Source organism: Meriones unguiculatus, chromosome 7 (assembly GCF_030254825.1).
Source record: "Meriones unguiculatus strain TT.TT164.6M chromosome 7, Bangor_MerUng_6.1, whole genome shotgun sequence".
Taxonomy (NCBI): domain Eukaryota; kingdom Metazoa; phylum Chordata; class Mammalia; order Rodentia; family Muridae; genus Meriones; species Meriones unguiculatus.
The window spans coordinates 43,704,381-43,723,830 of record NC_083355.1 but is presented as its reverse complement, the minus strand read 5'-3'; the positions used below and the strand labels follow the sequence as shown (position 1 = coordinate 43,723,830).

Sequence of the window (19,450 nt, the reverse complement as noted above, 5' to 3'; positions counted from 1 at the left end):
GAGGGTGTAAATGGCCAGCTGCTTGCAAACAGCCCAGCCTCTAACACACCCTGGAGTACAGACCACAGTTAGCAGCTGAGCTCCAGCCCTCAAGGTCAGACCCACAGTGGCCCTCCCAGCTGCTTCCCTAACCTAACTGGCCTTTGCCCTCCAACTTACAGGCCACTGCTCCCCACTGCACCTCATTCCTGATCCCTGACACCCAAGGCAAACACTGTGAGGAGGTGGCCCTCACTGCAGTGCTCCTCAGACTCTAGAGAACTGGTGGTCTGCAGGCCCTGCTCCAGAGAAACCTTCCATGGCAGAGCAACGGACTGCCTCTAACAGTACATTCTAACAAGACCCTCGCCTCATAATCCTATCCCAAAGACTGGTTTTGAGGAAAGATCTCTGAAGACTCACTCTCAAAAGGCAATAATCAGTCAACTCCACGAATCTGCATTCTGGGCTACATTTGTTCTAAAATTCAAGCTAGCATGGGGTATAGGCAGCTGAGAGTTTAATGACGTGATATTAAGCTCCATAAATTTAACTGGCAGTAAGCCTGTTGCTCAGCTAGCACTGGAGAGACTTCCATCTTTGGGTGGGATGTCTCTGCTGTGGAACAATATGGAAATGGCTGTACCTGGCTCTGTGTGCCCGGCTGCTGCTCTCGGGCAGTGTACTCAATGAACTTAAAAACAAAACCTGGAAATTCACAACTGTTTCTTCAGTCCTTGTCTCATAAAATACCAGCGCTCAGAATTCATTTGTTGCTTCTCTAGTACGCGCTGGACACCGGTAATACAAACAGTTCTCAACATGTTTTCCAGAGATGCCCAGTATGCGCCGACCCTCTGGGCAAATGCTCTGCCACGCAGCTAGCCTTTCCCTGACACAGTAGAGCCGTCACCTCTTTCTCTCCAATCTGGGTTTACAAGCTGCAACCCTAGTGGGCACCATCATCCCCAGCAACTGACACAATTTTCTCGACTGACAGACTGAAAGTTTGTCATCTTGAGGGCCCCAAATCAACACACCAGGTCACTACGGCAGTATCTATTGATAAGCCGTGGCCAGCTCTGGCCTGAGCTTCTGCAGAGCTTAGGGGCTAAATAAAGCCTCCTAAGGTTTGGGTCTAAGCCAAGTCAAGAAACAATCTTTCCATGGCCCTTTATCTTCTCCAAGGCAACAGCGAGGCTCCAAGGCAGGCAAGGCTGGCTCCAGCTGTGCTGTAAAGCCACAAGCTACACAGCAAGGGTCTGGGGCTTTAGACACAGCAGGATTTAGCCCACACTGGGCAACAGCAGTTTGCAAGGAACGCTCTGCCATGCGGGGTTGCCGTCCCATTAGGGGCTGATGCCCAGAGCTAAGCCCCAGACTCAGGACGGACGAGAGTACGGTGCACGGAGTCTCTCCCCTCTTCATGCTCCACCTTCCCGCTGTCTGAAGCTCTGGGAAGCTTTACACACTCCATACATGTTCAAGGACCTCCGTCGCTCATATCCCACCGCTACAGCCTTGCCACGCTGGCATGCTACTTCATATCAAACAGAATCCTTTTACGTGGCCTCAAATTTGTACTCCTCCCACCTCAGCCTTCCAAGCGCTGGGATTACACGCCTGTACCACTAAACACATGCAGTGCTGAGCCATTTCTCACTCTGTACACCAAGCTGGCCTTGAACTCACAGAGATGCGCCTGCCTCTATCTCCCAAGTGCTGGGAGGTAGACATGGGATTAAAGACATGCCCTACCATGCATTGGCCAGTACTGATTTTCTCTTCTAAAAAAATCAGTTTTACCCTAAGCCTTATATCAAAAAAAACATACACCTACTAGGAAACCTATACTGAGACGTCACCTACAATCACCAATTACTCGGCCCGTGCTTGAGGAGACACCAGTGGAGCGATGGTAGCACCATCTCTGCAGACAGAGACCTGAGTCAAACAAGGCGGGCATGTCAACACGTTCTCTCTAAGCACACGAAGAGTTAATGTGGAATGCAAAAGGGCTTTTTATTCCTGACGAATAGCAGCTTCCACAAGGCTCCGCCCGGCAGCCCTGCCTACCTTTAAATAGAACTGTGTGAAAAGAAGTGTGCACCGTTTTTTTGCGGATGGGATGGGATGCTGTTATCAGTATCTGCATTAGGAGTTCACAGACCGTTAACTCCCCAGAAGCCGGCTGTGGGAGATGTAGCAGGCTCCAGGTCCAGCTCTGGAGACCGCCAGGCAGTTCTGCATCTGTTCCCTATGAAGATGAAGCATCTTGGAAATGACAGTGAAACCAGGATTGATTTATAGGGCTGGCATTTGGGCAAATGCACAGCTAACGCAACTACTGTTTAAGGTAAGTACTACTGAAGTAAAGTAATAGCAAAACACAAATTGCCTTGGACTCCTACCAGCTGCCTTGGAGGAGCGAGCCAAGACCGTGGCAGCCGGGACGTTGAGAACATCACCTTGGCTCCATGGCCCTGCCACACGTGGAGGCAAACGGTGTACACAATCCAGCCCTGACCCAATTACAAGCGGCTTCTCTCCTCCTCGGAATCCAGAGGCCTCTGTTGCTGTTTACATGCTTCTGAAACAGGGTCTCATTCACGGCCCACGCTGACTTGGAACTCACTATGTATTTCAGGCTGGCCTTGAACTCCTGGTGCTAGTACTACCATTCGCCCCCACAGCTGGCTTCTGGTACTCTCTGATCTGAATGCTCCCCATGGACGGCTTGTTTTCTCATGTCATTTTTCTGACCCCTGTGATCTTGGGCCTTGTTCACTTATCTCCTCCACAGCACCAGGCTGAGTGCTTAGGATAGAACACAACCGGACAGCACTCGAACGGGCCGTGCTTTCCACTTCTCTGCAGCCCTGCTCTAGCTGTCGAAGGCCAAGGCTGACAGAGGAAACAGGTGTTGGAGAGCTATTACAGATGAGCAAGAAGCTTCGAGACTGAAGCTAACTCCAGAAACACTGAAGCAGGGGAGAGGGGAGGGAAGTGGCACAGAGGGGAGGGCTCTATCCAAGCATCACAGGGACCTTGGAGGAAGGATGATTTGGGGCATGCTATGTGTCCACGACCTCTCTGGCAACCATGTGTCAAATACCTCCCCAGAGAACACTTCTAAGATAAAACAAGGCTAGGAATCTGGTATGGCATTTGTATGTCCCAACAAACCTCAGTCATTCCAAAAATTCTCACTGGTCTCCACATACACTCAGTGGTCAGTAGAACATGATGAAGTTATACGCCACAACCCAGAGAAAGGAGTGCCCAGAAGGCATGAGAAGGCTGAAAAGGCTTCTGAGAGAAGGTCAATCAGGAACCTCATAGATTGGCCATCCCATGACTGCTGAACTCCCAGCATGCTCCTTGGATCATAACTAGACTGGTGGGAAGGCTGGCCAAAACCCAAGAACAGAGGTCTCTGTGGGCCCGATGAGGGACATGACTTAAGCCTGGTGCTCTAAACCAGCACCAGATTACCAAATGGAGATGAGGTGCCAGGTTCGCACTGCAGCTCCCACCCAAGCCCGCAGCCGTCGCTCCACCCCAACCTGCACACTTGCCACCTACCTAACCTGTGTCTGCAGTCTATTTTTAATCTCCATTAGCTCCTTCTTGGAGCCACATCATGGTGTGGGTGGGGCAGGCTTTGATCATTGTCTTAGGGAACGGAAAGACTCTGGAGTTTCTGAACACCTAGCCCTGGCAATGCAGGGGACACCACGCCCTCTGGTTAGGCAGCCTGGCTTGCAGTGTGGTAACCCTTGCCACCGTCCTCACAGGCCCTCCCTCAGGCCCAGAAGAGAAGCGATAGGCTGTGGCTAGAGTTCTTAAAGGTAGGTATAGGCGAGAGAGTACGGCCAATCCATTTTTCCACACCAGAGCTGGCATTCCCAACAGCCCATCCCTTCCTAATCTGCCTCTCCAGGAGCTCTGCTGCAAGTCTACCAGCCTGGAGAAGGGGGTTACCCCTGCCTGTGCCCACCTTGGGAAAATGCCTACCTACCTGACAGCTGTGCCCACCCCCTCCAGCTGATTCACTCATTTTCCTTCCAGAAAGCCCAAGTGACCTCAGACTCCTGATCTTCCGAAACGCTCACTTGCATTAGTCAAGATGCACCAAGTCGCCAGTCTCTTCCTTGGAAAAGGGGTAACTCCCTTGGCCACACTTCACAAATGCCCTAATCCTCTAGTTGCCATGGAGACAATAAATTATTGCCCACCAGTTTCAAGTCGGCCAACTCTTCTGGGGGCAACAGGCTCTCAGGCCTCCAGGTGACTCATGTCGCTGCCCAAAAAGGTCCCCCAACACAGCTGACTGAGGGGAAAGCCAACAGTCACTGCCCCTGAGCACAACTGGTGCACTCCAGCTCGCCCTCAGGGACAGCTGCTCAGGGCACAGCCCTCGGTCCCTGGGCAGGCACAGCCCATCTCATGCCGAGTTGGGCTCTTCCACTCAGCCATGAGGCTTGCGCACACATCAGCCATTTCTCTCCAAACACGGCTTCAGCATCAGTCAAGAGCCAGCCCTACCCCCTCCCCACAAGCATCCAGGGCGTGTCACATTCCCACCTTCACGGCCACCAAGAAGGGGGACCCTGAGCCGGGGCTGGTCGGGGTTCCCAGTTCACACTCCTCCAGGAGAAACACATCTTCATCCTCCAGAACCTTGTCCAAAAAGCCTATTGCCTCCTCTTCCTCTTCCATGGCAGCCAGAGCCGCAGAGGGCAAACAGGAAGCAGGGTCCACACAGCCGCAGCAGCAACGGCAGCAGCAGCGGCAGCAGCGGCCGCCGCGCGCCCCAGCAGGGAGGCAGGCAGGCAGGGGACGGGCAGGAGGGGAAGCGCGCAGGGCAGGCCTACACCAGCATGCTGGCCTCCGCGGAGTCGGTCCTGGCACCTGGCCACCGGCTCGCGGTGAAAGGCTCCATTATGAACCTTTTCCTGCCGCCGCTTTCCAGCCGTCCTGCGCGCCGGGCCCGCCTCCCGCGCGTCCCCACCCCGAGAAAGGGGAAGCGGGGCCTCCGGGCCGCCGCTCGAACGGCGAACGCACGGCAGGGGCGGCAGCCAGCGCCCTCCGCGGTCCGCTCCTTCCCGGTCACTCCGCTCGCCCCAGGACCGGTGCCCGGCTCGCCCCGGCGCCCGGCCGCTGCGCCGCTGCCGGCCCCAAAGAGCCCGCCCTTTCTGGACCCGGAGGCCCGATTGCTCCAAAGGCACAGGAAACGCACGCCTTGACTTGCGAGGTGGAGCCGCTCGTTCCCTCTGTGGTCACCGGGCGGGCGAGCGGCTGGCGGAGGCTTCTGGAGCGGAGGAGGAGGGAGGGAGGAGGCCGCAGACAGGCCGGGCGGGCGCGGGGGGAGGTCTGCTTCCCAGAGACACGCTTTATTTACAACTTCTCTCCGGAGCCCTCGGGCGAGGGGTAGCGGGAGAGCGGCTTCCCCGAGCAGCCACCCTGCATCCACTCGGTCGGCGCCCCCGTGGGGTCGTCACAGGACAGAGCCCCCCGGCACCTCGGCCGCAGGCTCCGGCACCTTTGCGGCGGGGAGGCCCACTCGGCGAGAAACCGCAGTCGCCACTGCACCACGGTGGAGTGAGCGAGGCTTTGTACTTGGTGCAGGAGGGGACCGGCCTGCCTCGTGCCCACCCGGAACACGGTGCCAGACAGGGCACACAGTCTAGGACAGGTGGCATTAACGCCCGCCCCGGCCCGCTCCCAGGTGGCTGCCCTCTCACTCTTGCCCCCCAGCGTCTTCCATGCTCCAGAAACTAAATTCATGCAGGAGACCAGGTTCACATTCGGGTCCCCTGACCCTGACTCAAGGCACACACCCATACTGCCGTGGGGGAGGAGTCTGGGGCCAGCTGCAGGAACTCTTCTCGCAGCTCCACATCGAAGACAACTGTGGCACATCTTTAGCACTCATTCAAAGTTCAGGTAAGGTTAGCACAGAGCCACAGAGGGCCTAACAGGGCTGAAGAAACTACAGCCGCGCCAGCTAATTAATGTCCCCCAAAAGCAACCCCGGCTCAAGTCTGCAACCTCCGTATGCTTCATGGTTTTAGTTTTGTTTTGAGACAGGATCTCTGCGTGTAGTCAAGCTAGACTTGTTTGCTCTTTTTGTTGTTTTTAGACTTTTTTTTTAAGATTTATTGATTATGTATTCAGTGTTCTGCCTTCATGTATGCCTGCAGGCCAGAAGAGGCCACCAGATCTCATTATTGATGGTTGTGAGCCACCATGTGGTTGCTGGGAATTGAACTCGGGACCTCTGGAAGAGCAGCCAGTGCTCTTAACCTCTGAGCCATCTCTCCAGATTTATCTTATTGTACATGTATGATATGTGTGATTGTTTTGCATGCCCCCCCCATGCCGTGTGTGTGTGTGTGTGTGTGTATGTGTGTGTGTGTGTGTGTGTGTGTGTGTGTTTTAATGCCGGCAGTGGTCAGAAGGCATCGGAACCAGTTCAGGTTCCCCTCGAACAGTAGTTACAGATGCCTGTGAAACCCCATGTAGGTGCTAGAACTGAACCCAGGTCCTTTGCATGAGCAGCAAGTGCTTTTTTTGGGGGGTGGGGGAGTGGGGGGCGGTTCTTCAAGACAGATTCTCGTGTAGCCCTGATTGTCCTAGAACTCACTCTATACACCAAGCTGGCCTCACACTCAAGAGATCCACCTGCTTCTGCCTCCAGACCGATGAGATCAAAGGTGTGCGTCACCAACCCCCCAGCTGCAGCCAGCACTCTTAACTGCTGAGCCATCTCTCCAACTCCCTGCACGTGTTTTTTGAGAAAGGGTCTCTCTGTGTGGCCCTGGCCATCCTGGAACCAGCTACGTAGATGAGGCTGGCCTGGAACTCGGAGATCTGTCTGCTTTTGCCTCATCCTGTGTCACCATGCCCAGTGGAAAATATGAATGCTTAAATTGTTTACATAAAACCTCCTGACTTTAAAAATGAAAGTAAGTAATTCGCCTTTTTAAAAAGCACAACACACTCTGAGCCACATCCTTACTCAGAGCTGGGCTTAAAAATGTCCACACACTGCCTTTGCTCAGAGCCAGGCTCAAGGGTGGCAACACGCTGCCTTTATTCTTGCAACTGGTTGTTAGCTGTGGTTGTGTGGGAGGGGTTTCCTCTTAGTGCGCCCTCTCTGCCCCACCTCCTTAGAAGAGCTGGTGGCTTGGAATAAAATTCAGCCTCATGTATCAGCCTGCCACTTTGTCTTTGTAACTGTGCAACAGGTGCCCCCAGCCAGGAGGTGCAGTGTGGGAGTACGTCCATCAAAGCCTGGTGGGCCAGCCTTTCACGACCAGCCTTTCATACACACCGCATCCGCTTGCCAGTGCCAACCACATGGCCACAGGACAGACTCAAACTGCTGGGGCCGTTTCCGAAGGAAGGCAAACTGTCCCCACTGGGGCCCACACAGGGCCAATTCCTCTCTACGTCACTGGGCACCTTAGCTGAGAAGAAGAACGTAAAAGGCTGTGGGGCGGGGTGGGAGGAGGAGATGAAAAGGAGAGAGTGTAGTTTCTTATCCTACTCCTTAAATAAGGAGTTCCAGGAAAAAAAAAATATATATATATATATATATATATTCCTGGAACTCCGAAGTTTGGGAGAGGCTCCTGCCATTCTGTCAATAACAGAAAGCTGCCCTTACAGGTGCAGGCTCCATCCTGTCACCAAAACTGAAACAGACTGAAAGGGGTGTGACAGGCTATCTAGGCCTGGGCTGGTCAGGGATCTGTACCACCAGGGACCTGCAAAGATACCTCCTGCCCATCACCCACTACGTTCTCTCTCAGTCCAGTTTTACTCTGCTGGGTTATAAATACCCAAGACTCATCTGAAGGGCCCTCTCAAGCCACAATTCCTCATTTGGTTTGGGTGGGTAAGGCTGTTCCCATGGTTTGGGAACAGCCAGGCTTGGCATTCCCTAGGGCATAAGTGTGCCAGCTCAGGGCCCTATGCTACAAGTTCTTCCATCTTCTACCCTGACAGCTCTATGTGCACAGCATGGGGAGCCCAAACGGGTCAAACCAGCAGTCGGCAGAGGACTGTAGCTCCAAGGGTCTTTCTGTGTCCTTACTCCTAACCCAAGAACACCTGAGGTACCTTGAGCCGTCTAATTTTAGAATGCCTTCACCCTGCTCTCCACACTCCTACTCACAGTAGACTCGGCACCCACTTCTTCCCTGACCGCTGAACCTCAGAAGCAGCTCCCCAAACATCAAAGGCCTACACCGCCCCACCCACTCCAACCGGCTGGAAACTCCAGTGACTAACGAGAATGCCCCCTTTAGTGGACACAGAGGCTCTACTCAGAGGCCGGCTGTCCTCCCTGTGGAGGGGAAGTGACTCACAAATCCCCAGAGTGTTCCCTCCCTTTCCCTCTGAAATGTTTTAAGGCCTGGACCTAGGTTTCCTCCCTACTCTGCCTGCTCAGCCTGGTTCCAAACCCTCCTCTCCAGAGAAATAGCAAATATGGCCACAGCTCTCTGATCTTTCTCCGAAACCTCAGGTGTCTGGGTCCACATGGTGGGTTTGGCTGATCTTTCCTCCGGCCTCCTGAACACGTGGAGTCATGGCCTGGGCCCTACCCCACAGTCCTATGCGCCCAGCCTTTGGAAAACTAATCCCATCTCAGTGCTCTGCCATTAGCAGCCCATTGCCACCTCCAGGCCTGAGACTTGCAGACAGCTGGATCTCCTCACACAGAAATCAAAGCAGCAACCCCTTCAGCTCTTCAAATCCAGACCAGTCAGCCTCTCCTCTTCCCCACACCAGCTTCCCCTTCCAAGCCCACCAGTGGGCTGTCACCTGCGGCTTTGTGCCCACGGCCCCCACACACCCCTTTTACTAAACTCTTTGGTTCTTCCATCTTTCCCTTTTCCAAACCACAACCCAACCAGGCCTTGCAACCTCTCACGCCTCACACCTATCCAGCCCTAAAAGCACTGCACTGGAACTCCCCATCTTGTCCGTCGGGCCACCTGCTCCCTGGCACACAAGGAGGCCTGGCATGTGCAACCGAACGGTACCACTGGTGCACACTCAAGTCACTGAGGTGAGGCGTGTGTGACAAGTAGGATGGAGTGGACAAAGGCAACATTTCCCTGGACAGTGTAGGAGGGCAAGTGGGGGTTAATGACTGCAGGCTTTGAGCCGTGAACCTGGCAGGCTCCTGAGTGGTTCCTGGAAACAGGGAGGTCTTTCCAGGCAAAGGGGGGAATGCCAAAAGAAAGGGTTTCTTCCTTTGGTTTTCTGGTTGTTTGTTTTGTTTTGGTGGTGCTAAAGCTGGAACCCAGGGCCTTGCATAAGCTATGCCAAATCCCAGCCATGGGATGGTTTCTTAAGGCGGTTCAGGAAGCAGTTAAGGGACAGAAGAGAAAAGAGGCAGAATTTAAGCACGCAGAGAGCAGCTGAAACAGGAACACGGAGGACAAGAAGCATGAACTTCTTATAGTGCAGGGTACCGACTGAGATTTCTGACACCTGCCAGGGTCCACATCTGAAAGCCTGCGGTGGGATGTCTCTCTCTCTCTCTCTCTCTCTCTCTCTCTCTCTCTCTCTCTCTCTCTCTCTTACTTGCACACACGCACACGCACACACACACTCACGGAGGCGGTAGCCTTTCCTCACCCTTAAGTCTTTATCCTCTCCCTTACTAACTCAATCAATCAGCAAGCACTTATTAATTGCCTACTGTACACGAGGCACTGTGCTCACACTCCATGTAGTGGCAAACAGGGGCCCTTTGTGGAGCCGGTCAGTGGTCTCGGGAGCAGAACGCACACGTGATTGACTTCCAAGGCTGTGCCAACGGAGAGGCAGGCCTGGGAGGGGCGCATCTCAGAGTTAGGCTGCTGAGGTCTAACTCCAGAAACGGTAACATGGAAAAAGCTATTGTGATTTTAAATGTTCACACCCTCTGACTAAGCAGGTCCACTCTAGGGGATCGTCTGACAGAAGCACATCTAGAAGGGCACAGAGATGAAAGCACTCACCGACGTGAGAGAGCAGCAGAGACTGCTAGGAGTCCAAATGTCTCTCGGAGTGAACTGGAATCTGGTCTGCCAGGCAGGTAAGGGCGGGACGATTTTGAGTTCCACGCCAGTCTGAGCTGTACAGCGGTCACAGACACGGACGACATGCACACTGGCACGCATGCACACGCGGTCTCAGAAACAACATGAAAAGGATGGCTTGATCAGGACGGAGCTGTCACTCCATGGCAGTGTCTGGCCAGCATGAGCAAGGCCCTGGGTTCAATCCACAACCCCCCCCCCAAAAAAAAAAAGGAGAGGGAAAACAGAGCTGGTTAAATGGATTCCGCTGCATCCATTGAATGAAAAACCACACAGCCACACAAGGAATGCAGTAGATCATAATTCCAGATATGCAAGGTATCTCGGAGTCTTTACCTAGTAAAATAACATGGTAATAGTGTGATCTCATTTTAATAAATAATCTACATATGGAAAAAAAAACACGAGAAATAAACCCTTACTTTTCTGTAGGGCGTGAGCTTTCATGCTCTAGATGATGTATTTCTAATAAGTGAAAATTCGGAGTATGTAATCAGAGAATATAAAGCTATAAAAAGAAGCGTGGAGGCTGGGGTGTAGCTCAGTCAGAGCGAGTGCTTCGCATTCTCAAGGTTGTTTAACTGCACCCCTGCCCACACGGTGCTATGGTGGGAGCGTAGAGTGAATTGGGAGGGCACAAGCAGGTGTGTCTGATGTAACAAATGAGAAGTCATGGGAGGCTCCCTGGAGGAGGTGACATTAAAACTCAGGTGTAGCTGAGCATGGTGAAACATGCCTGAAACTCCAGCATGTGGAAGGCTAAGATAGGAGGGTTACACGTTCATAAGCAAACTGAGTTACATGGGGAACGTCTGTCTCAAAAGACTGAGGGCTAGGCATGTGGCTCAGCAGCAGAACGCTTCCTTCACACGGAAGTCCTTACCTTCCAGCCAGAGAACACAGAGAAGTAAAATAAAAACGAATGGGCTAGCCACGCTGGTAGAGACTGGGGGACAGACAGGGACGTCTCGTGAAGTTAATATTCCAGTTGGAGATTGGTGGGGAAGATCAGTCAGTCAAGTCCGGCACAGTGGGAGACTTTGGATTTCACCATCATAGCCAAAGAGAAGGGGAAGGGTTTCAAGCAAGTCACGTGATCATTTTGGGGGGCGTAGTCCTCCTCATCTGATCTAACATCACTCACTCTACAACGCTTACTCCGTGCTCAGTGCCAGCCACTAAGTCAGACAAACAAGGGTCACTGGCCATTGGCTCCTCCCTGGTGACGAAACCCATCGCACTGGTAACAGCGGCTCCTGAAAGGGCTAGGCACACTCCAGGCCTTTGCCAGACGCAGTTCCTTTGGCCCAGAGATGTCCATCCAGCCCTCCTGGCAGAAGCTCAAGCCTTAGTACCAGGCTCCGAAGAGCTTGGCAGGTCCCAGAGCAGTGCCAAGGCAGGTGGAATCGCTGGGGCTGCACAGAGACCCAGACTCTCACCTCCCAGACCCTTGCTCCTCCTCTGCTTTCCCCTTCCATCAGAGCAGACTCAAAAGATCACGTGAGTCTGGCATGGTGGCTGGTGCCTGTCAACTGCTAGAGACAAACTGGAGAACTGCCTAGCTAGCCTGGGCTACAGTGTAACACTGTCTCAAACAAAACAAAACCAAAAATCACAGAATTCAGTAGCATAAAGCTCTTGGGTTTAAGGCAACACTGTTTATATGGTAAAACAAATTAACAAAATCAAGGGCTGGAGAGCTGCCTCGATAGCTAAGAGTGCTTGCTGCTCTTCTGGACCACCTGGGTTCAATTCCCAGAACTCTCTTGGTGGCTCAAACCTGTCTGTAAACCCACTTCCAGGGGATCCAACACCCTCTTTTGGCCCCCACAGGCTTCTGCACACGTGGTACAGGTAACTTCACGCGCGCACGCACGCACGCACGCACACACACACACACACACACACACACACACACACACACGGAGGGAGGAAAGGAGGGAAGTACAGAGGGAGAGAGAGGTTTTCCATTCTGGATTTGTATCTGTAACAGTGGGCAAAGCCTTTCAGCGTGCCTTGGTTTCCTCATCCATAAAATGGGGATGGTTACTGCACCATCTCTAGGGCTGCTGGAAGGCCTGGGGCACACAAGGCAGCATCTGAACAGAGACAAGCTCTTACTGGACAGCAGTCTTCCTCTGGCAGGTATGGTGTAGGGGAGGAACATGGGGTAGGGGTGGGGCCTGGCCTACCAGAGACTCACTTCCAACCTCTTCCAAGGAACCCAAGAACCAACCCACTCTAGACCATTCTGTCTCTCAAGCCTCTAGGGACTTTTCTTCAGCCCCCTCGTTTCCACCTCCTCCGTGACTCCTTCCCGAAGAGCCCACCTGAGCTCACGTGACTTCATTTTGGGGATACTACCGGACACTTCTCAAAGATGTTGCCTGGGTAGCCTTCATATGGGGTAATTTGGGGCTTGGGGTGTGGCTTGGCGACAAAGCACCTACTTAGCATATACACAGCCCCAGGTCTCCCAAGAACCAGGTAAGAAGGGGGCTCAGGTTAAGACAAAGACTCCTATGGAACTCAGCCAATCAAGTGCAAAAGGCAACCCACAAAAACTACCAAGGAAGGAATCTCTTCTCTGCTCCGTCATCAGCCTCTACTGGAATCCTTCCAACAACAGGGAGCTCACTACCTGTCCAAACACTAGATATCTCTTTCTTATCCTCCCCTAGCCCCCGCCCACCAGACATGGTCATACTATGAAGCCCAAATCAGCCTGGAACTGGCAACCCCTGTCACTGGTCTGCTGGACAGGTAACAGCTGAATTCAAATCTTATCTCAGTGATGACTTTCCTTCTCTCCTCCAAAGTAACACACGATGTGTAGTTTTAGTTCCCTTTGATGGAGTAATCTGCTTACTTTATTCAGAGACCAGGCCTGTGAGGGCACAGGCCTGCAGTCCCAGCGCTCAGGGGCCGGGGCCCAGGACTCAGGGCAGTTCCACTTGCCACAACTGTTACTTGGTTCCTGCAGAACTCCCTCCGAATAGGATTATTTATCCCCTATTTACAGTAGAGGGGAATGATGCTTGCTAGGTTGTCCGAAGTTGCAAGGCAAGAGGTAAAATTCAGACAAGCATAGTGGCTCAAGCCTGTAATGCTAGCACGCAAGAGGCCCAGGATGGATGACTGAAAGTTCAAGACCGGATTCAGCTTCATAATGGGACTGCCTCAAAGGAGACAGAAAGGGTGCTAAGGGCTCACGCCTGGGGAGGAGCAGAGGACAGTGGTTATAAGCCACGTACTACATTACAGTGTCACCGCTCCCTGGGGCCCGTATCTGTGATGGGACAGGAGTAAGGCCCACCCTACAAGGCAGTGCAGAGACCTAAAGTGCCCCTCAAGTATTCTGGTGTGTTGGGCGCTTAGGGAGGGCCAGGGGCCCTTTTGTAGTCCTCCCCTATTTCCTCCTGCCATACAGACAGCGGGTGAGGACTTTGTGGTCCACCTACCACATTGGCTCATGACTCTACTGGTCAGGAGACTAAGAGTATCCTGTTTCGGAAAGGAAGAAAACTGCTCTGGCTTTGGTAGCGCCTCCCAGTGGAGAAGCTCAGCAACAACAACAGAAAATAATATAGCAGAGAGTTAAGAGCTTGCTGGGTTCTTTGGGACCCTTTGGGACCCTGGGAGAACACAGAGAGCAGACTGACCTCTATGTCATCATGAGGACTTTTTTTTTTTTTTGAGACACTGTCTCCCTATTTATTGCAGGCTAGCCTAGAACTCATTATGAATCCTGCCCTGCTTCCAAATTTCATGGTATCTAAAGCAGAGCACTGTTCTGGCTGGGCCCCAGGCACCTGATGATTAGTGTACTTTTATTGAAAAAATATGGCTTTGGGAGTAGCCTTATTTTCAGGTAAGAAATACATTCATGAACTGTCCCAGCAGGCTAGCAGAAGAGAGATCCGAGAGGATGTGAGAGGGATGGGATGGCCAGGCCAGTCAGGTGCAGTCCATCCGGAAAGACACTAAGGAAATACCATGGGATGGGATGGGATGGGGAAGGGGCATGGCCTGGACAGGATAATGAGGGTTCACTAGTAAATGGCCAGTGTCACAACTAAGGTATTTTTTTTTTAACCTCCTTCCCAGCCTGGACAAGGCACAAGCCCCGGAGCCCTAGTATCTCCTATGTAACGGAGCGCCCGGCAGCTGAAGTAGTGGCCCGACCCTAATACACGGGAGGAGAGTCACTGTCCTCTCTGCAGCAGAGACAGAAGAAAGGTCCAGTAGGAGAGAAACAGAGACGAGGCTGCTAGCCCCCACCAGGCCTTAGGAACAAAGTGTTTAGGACACAGAAGAATGCAGGCTCTGAAGCCACAGTCTTTTCACGTGGCCTCTGTTCACGCAAGACCCCCTCTGCCCCAACCCAAGAGGGAAGGGAGGACAGTGGTTCTGGCCAGCTTTGCCCCTGCTCCTCCTGCCCTTCCTGTTCCAGAACTACACAATTCAATCCCAAATTACCCATCAGGAACCCACAGGTGCCTGTGCGCTTACCAAGGGAGCTTGGAGGTACACAAAGGAGTGACGGGGAATGGTGCTCCTATTCTAGAAAGGCAGATGCAACAGCCCCAGTGGGGGTGGGGGAGGCTGTCAGAGCTTCACCCAGGAGGGTGTCTGAGAGGGGCCGGGCAACACTGCTCAGGCTTAAGCTTCAAAGACCCCAGGTTGAAATGGAGCCCTGGTCCCGCTGGATTCAACAGTCTCTGGCAAATTATCAACTCCCTGAGGTTCAGTTTCTCCAACTGTAAAATGAAAGCAGGGCACGCAGCTTGCAGAAGACATCGTGGGCCTTAAATGAAGAGCCTCTCGAATGCTGCGAGCCTCAGCCCTGTCTCTCTAAGTGGCTGACGGGAGGGAGAAAACACACGAGCAGACAGTGGTGATGATGGTCACTTCCCCCACCACCACTGGTACCTCTGGATCCTCAAGCCAGCTGAGGCAGGCTCCCATACAGACCTCACACGTTACGCAGCATTCTGGGCCGTGCCCTCTCATGGCAGACTCCTGACAGCTGTGCCAGGTCACATGGGAGAAAATTCTCGATACCGTCCATTTACTGATGAGTAAATGAGCTCAGGGAGGGTGGTATCCCTTGGATGACACACCATCAAGGCAGGGGACAGACAAAACCCACATCTTTTCTCTGCCGTGGGGTCCCTTCGACTGCACCTCTCAGGGAGGAGGCAGGAATTGTGAAGAATGAGGTTTTCTGTTCAGGCTGCGCTTCTGGGACAGGAAGTTGCAGCTGAGTGGGAGTGTCCTTACTCCCTTTCCCAAGGGAAACTGTGCAGTCCCAGTGGAACTGTGCTATCAGCAACGGGTTCCCCTGGCACTGTGCCAGGGTACCCTGCCCAGCCTAGGCTTGGAAAGACCTGCATGGAAGGGCTCGGGGTTTACCCATTACTTCTGGGGCACAAGCCAAGATGAAAATGTCAAAGCAAGGTATGCTGGGGAGTGGAGACCATGTTTTGGCTAAGGTGACCACACTTGGGAGGACAGGCCAGGAAGACGGTGGCTGCAAAGAGATTCATTTCCAGTGTTTATTTACCAGACTTGAGTTCTTGCAATGCTGCTGGTCCCAGTCCTCTAAAAGCTGATGACAAAAGTCTTATGGGTTTTCCTTTGTTTTGAGATGGGCTCACTATGTAGCCTAGTCTGGAACAGAATCCACAGTTCTCCTTCTACCTTTGCCTTGGGAGTGCTAGGACTGAATGTATTCATAAGGCTCCCTGTGAGCAACCCCTGGCCATTACTCACGGCCTCCCCTCAGAGGAACTAGAGCTACTCAGACCTGAGGAAATGGAGCTCAGTGGCATTCACGTTCTTGTTCAGTGTCCTATAGGCAGAAAGCACATTTTCATCTGTCCAGGGCTTACATGACTTGCAGTCTCCAGGCCACTGACACAAGACACTAAAAGTCCATTCTAAGTGTCAACCTGACTGGGCCAGGGGTGTCCAAACATTATCGTGGTGTCTGTGGGACGGTTCACAATGAGATTAGCATTTGAATCTAGAGACTGAGCAAAGCAGATGCCGCCCCAAAGCACACTGGCTTTGCCTCATCCCATTTCGTGTCTACTGAAGACACGAGATCAGAAGGCCAAGAAAAGGGCTCCTTCCAGCCAGGAGTGGTGATGCATGAGCCAGCACCACGAGGCCCAGGCAGAAGATGGTGAGTGTCAGGCCAGACCAGACTATGAAGCAAACTTCAGAGAGAACCTGTCTCAAACAAAGCCAGAGGGGCTCTACCTGCAATGCCTGCTACTGCTGGGACTGGTCTTTCCAGCCTTTGGACTCAGGCTGAAACACTAGTTTTCTACCTAGAATCTTTTATCTTGGCTCACCTGACTCTCAGGCCTTTGGACTTAGACTAGAACTGCACATTGGCTCCCCTGAGCCTCCAGCACTCGCTTGGACTTCTTGGCTTCTATGCCCACATGAGTCAGTTCCTTCTATCAAATCTATATATGCAAATTCTACACACACACACACACACACACACACACACACACACACACCATTTGGGCTATGTTTTTCTAACACATAAACCAAATTTTGATCTTCCTCCCAGGTACAACTTGGCTGCGTGTTTGGGTGTGGAAAGTTCAGCTGGCAGGCTGTGCCAAAAGCTAGATATCTGAACATCTAGAACAATTGTCTGATTTGGTCCAAAAGTCCCCTCTGTTCCCAAGTTCCTAACAGGAAGCCTGGCATAGGAGGAGACTGCCTGGCCAAATGAGCACAGCCGAGTGGCAGGAACACACACACACACAGCCCTTTAAAACAACAACAACAACAGAAACCCCAATCATCCCTAGGAAAGGGGGCTTGCACCATCCAGGCGCCCCACTGCAAATAATAATTACTTGCAGAGTCCACTAGGTGGGGCCAGTAACACAACAGAAAGAGCAGAAAGGCAGCTGGCTCCAGGCAGGCAGGGGTTATGGCTGGGGCAGGCAGGAGTACAGCATCCTGCAGCTGGAACTGCCTCAGCCATTCCCAACTGGCATCAACAATCGCCTACCTAGCAATGGTGTGAAAATCAGCAAGTACCGAGGGCTCCGAGCGCTTCAGCTGGCTGTTCTCTGTAAATACTTAACATTTCAAAATCTCCCACTCAAGTTTTTATTCCCTTCTGACTGTCAAGAGCAATGGGTACAAAGTGAAGCCAAACCCAAAGCTGAGGTCGTCCTGCAGGGATATGGCCCTGCTATGCATAGAACACGGGCAGGACTTTTCACTATGAAATCCAAGTATTTGTGGCTGAATGCTCCTGCAAGGCAGTCATGAGGAAACGAGAGAGGAGACTGCGCAGACCAGGCCCTGCCTGGAGATTCCCCAGGCACCATCCTGCACCTGCTCACAGTGGGGTAATGGGCTAAGTCTCTAGGGGGTATCTGAACCCCACTGACCTACAACCACAAGGCAGGGATGTGGAGCCGGAGTTCTCTCTTCCTCTTTGCTCCTGGCTGGCCTGAGTCCAGTCAGGACAGTCGCTCCTCCACTGATCCAAACACTCTGCCTCTACGTGGCCAAAATGGCTGTCTCTAATCCATCACCCTTCCTTAGGGCAGCAGCACCCAACAACACTGGCTGTGGGGAACCTGAAGCTGACCAACACGGACACCCCTCCCCTCTACCTGCCCCCCCCATCCCTTCCCAAACTTGCACCACCTGGCAGCCGCTGAGCATTGCCTAGGCCTCTGTTGCCATGGCAACAATGTGGCTTCCCCCAAGTGGGATGCTGGTTGCCAAGGCCCTTGTTGCCAAAGGCTATAACAGCTACCCCAGTGTGTGAAGAGGGGGTGAGAGCCTGCAGAGGGTGGGAAGAAGCAGGGGTTCTTCCAAATGGTAGAGTCCAGGCAGCCTCCAGGCAGGTAGGGTTATTAGGCCCTAGAGAAGGGAAAGGCATTGCATATCATCTCTGATGCTCCCCTGGGGGCCTCAGAGAGAGGAAAGAGAACCCCACAAAACACAACTGGACAAGCTGAGCCAAAGGGGCCCATGAAACTGAGATCCCTCCTCCAAAACAAAGGGCTATGACTTTTCCCCCAACTCCAAAAGAAGAGCCCCAAAGAATCTCTGCCTGCCTTGCTCGTGTATTTCAGATACATACACTCATGATCTGGGCTCAGTGTTGGTCCCCGTCACCAGCAACAGCATCACTGTAAGTACTACAATCCTCCACACACTCTTATCTCCCTGCCCTGTCGAAGCACAGTTAACATTTCTTATAAAAGGCTTTGGAGCGGACCAGCCCCAGCCTCCCCTGGCAGCAGGCAAGTTAGGCAGCCCGGATTCCTTTCCTGTGGGACAGAACAGGGCTGCAGGCTCTCAGCACTGAGGGGCACCACAGAGGCTCCATGCTTTACCCCACAGGGAGCAGGAGACCAGTTCTGGCTTTGTGGGGTGATCGCTGTCTGTAGGCCATGCGCATCCAGCCAGGTACCTTCTGCAGGCCCCTCCTTCGTCCTCCTGAGCCTGAGAGATGGCCGAAGGGGGCGGGGGTGTCCAGGCAGCAGAAGGACAAACAGCTGGCCGAGCAGGCAAACAGGTGGAGCGTGGCAGAGCGCAGCAGGTCGAGGTGCTCTGGACCACAGAGCACCGGCAGCCCAGGCCCACCCTCCTCCAGCCCCACTGCCAGCACCGTCCTGAGCAGACCCTGGCCCACTTTTCACATACACTGTTCTGCCTGCCCTCCCCGGAAGAGAAAACGGGAATACCTACCCCAGATGCCAACCCCTCAGGTGGGGTGGGTGAGATGCTGTCCCCACCAGCCTGGCTTCGGGCGCTGAGCTGGGGTGACATGGTAGGTGACTCGTCGATGTACGGCATGGTCTCTGAGCCCTCGGGGGGCCCCTTCTGCTCCTCATGCCCCTCTGCGTCGTAGTCCTCGGCCCCGTAGCTGAAGTCTGAGACAAGGAACAAGAAAGGCCACTGAGAGTCTTCCACCAGGGCTGCCAGGGACTGGTAGCGCGGTGGGCGCCGGCGCCGGCCCCCAGCTGCCATGGCCCCTGCTGCACCATACACCCTGGGCCAGGGCAGGGGCTGCGCAGCCAGGCCTGGGGGGGGGGGAGCTCCAGCAGGCACAGGCTCTGCTGAGTCCGTCAGAGGCTGCTGGGAGTCGGGGAGGAGTGGTTCTGCTGTCTCCACCCGCCTAATAGCATGTCAGCTGCGTATGTGGAGCTGTTTCCTTTGCCTAATTCCACGTCTAAAAATTAACAGTGGGAGCAGGAGGCAGGACGATTCCAACTCTTCTCTCTGAGTCACCATTTTGCTTTTTATAGGGAATAAGGAGGTGGGGGCGGGCCAAGCGATGTCACTTCCTCCGTCCCTCCTCCTTGGGTACC

At 53.4% G+C, this 19,450-nt stretch overlaps 1 protein-coding gene across 4 annotated transcripts in view; it reads right to left on the bottom strand.

Annotated features, from left to right (window-relative positions):
- Abr (ABR activator of RhoGEF and GTPase) overlaps window positions 1-19,450 on the bottom strand; it is a 184,855-nt gene that overhangs the window by 69,070 nt on the left and 96,335 nt on the right. For 3 of the 4 annotated variants that reach the window (XM_021636989.2, XM_060387272.1, XM_021637073.2), the window contains exon 2: window positions 18,828-19,012. In XM_021636989.2, coding sequence (XP_021492664.2) covers window positions 18,828-19,012 — 185 coding nt within the window. Of the gene's footprint in view, window positions 1-4,566; window positions 5,227-18,827; window positions 19,013-19,450 lie in introns of those variants that run through there. The other variant, XM_021637152.2, reaches the window with a different exon arrangement.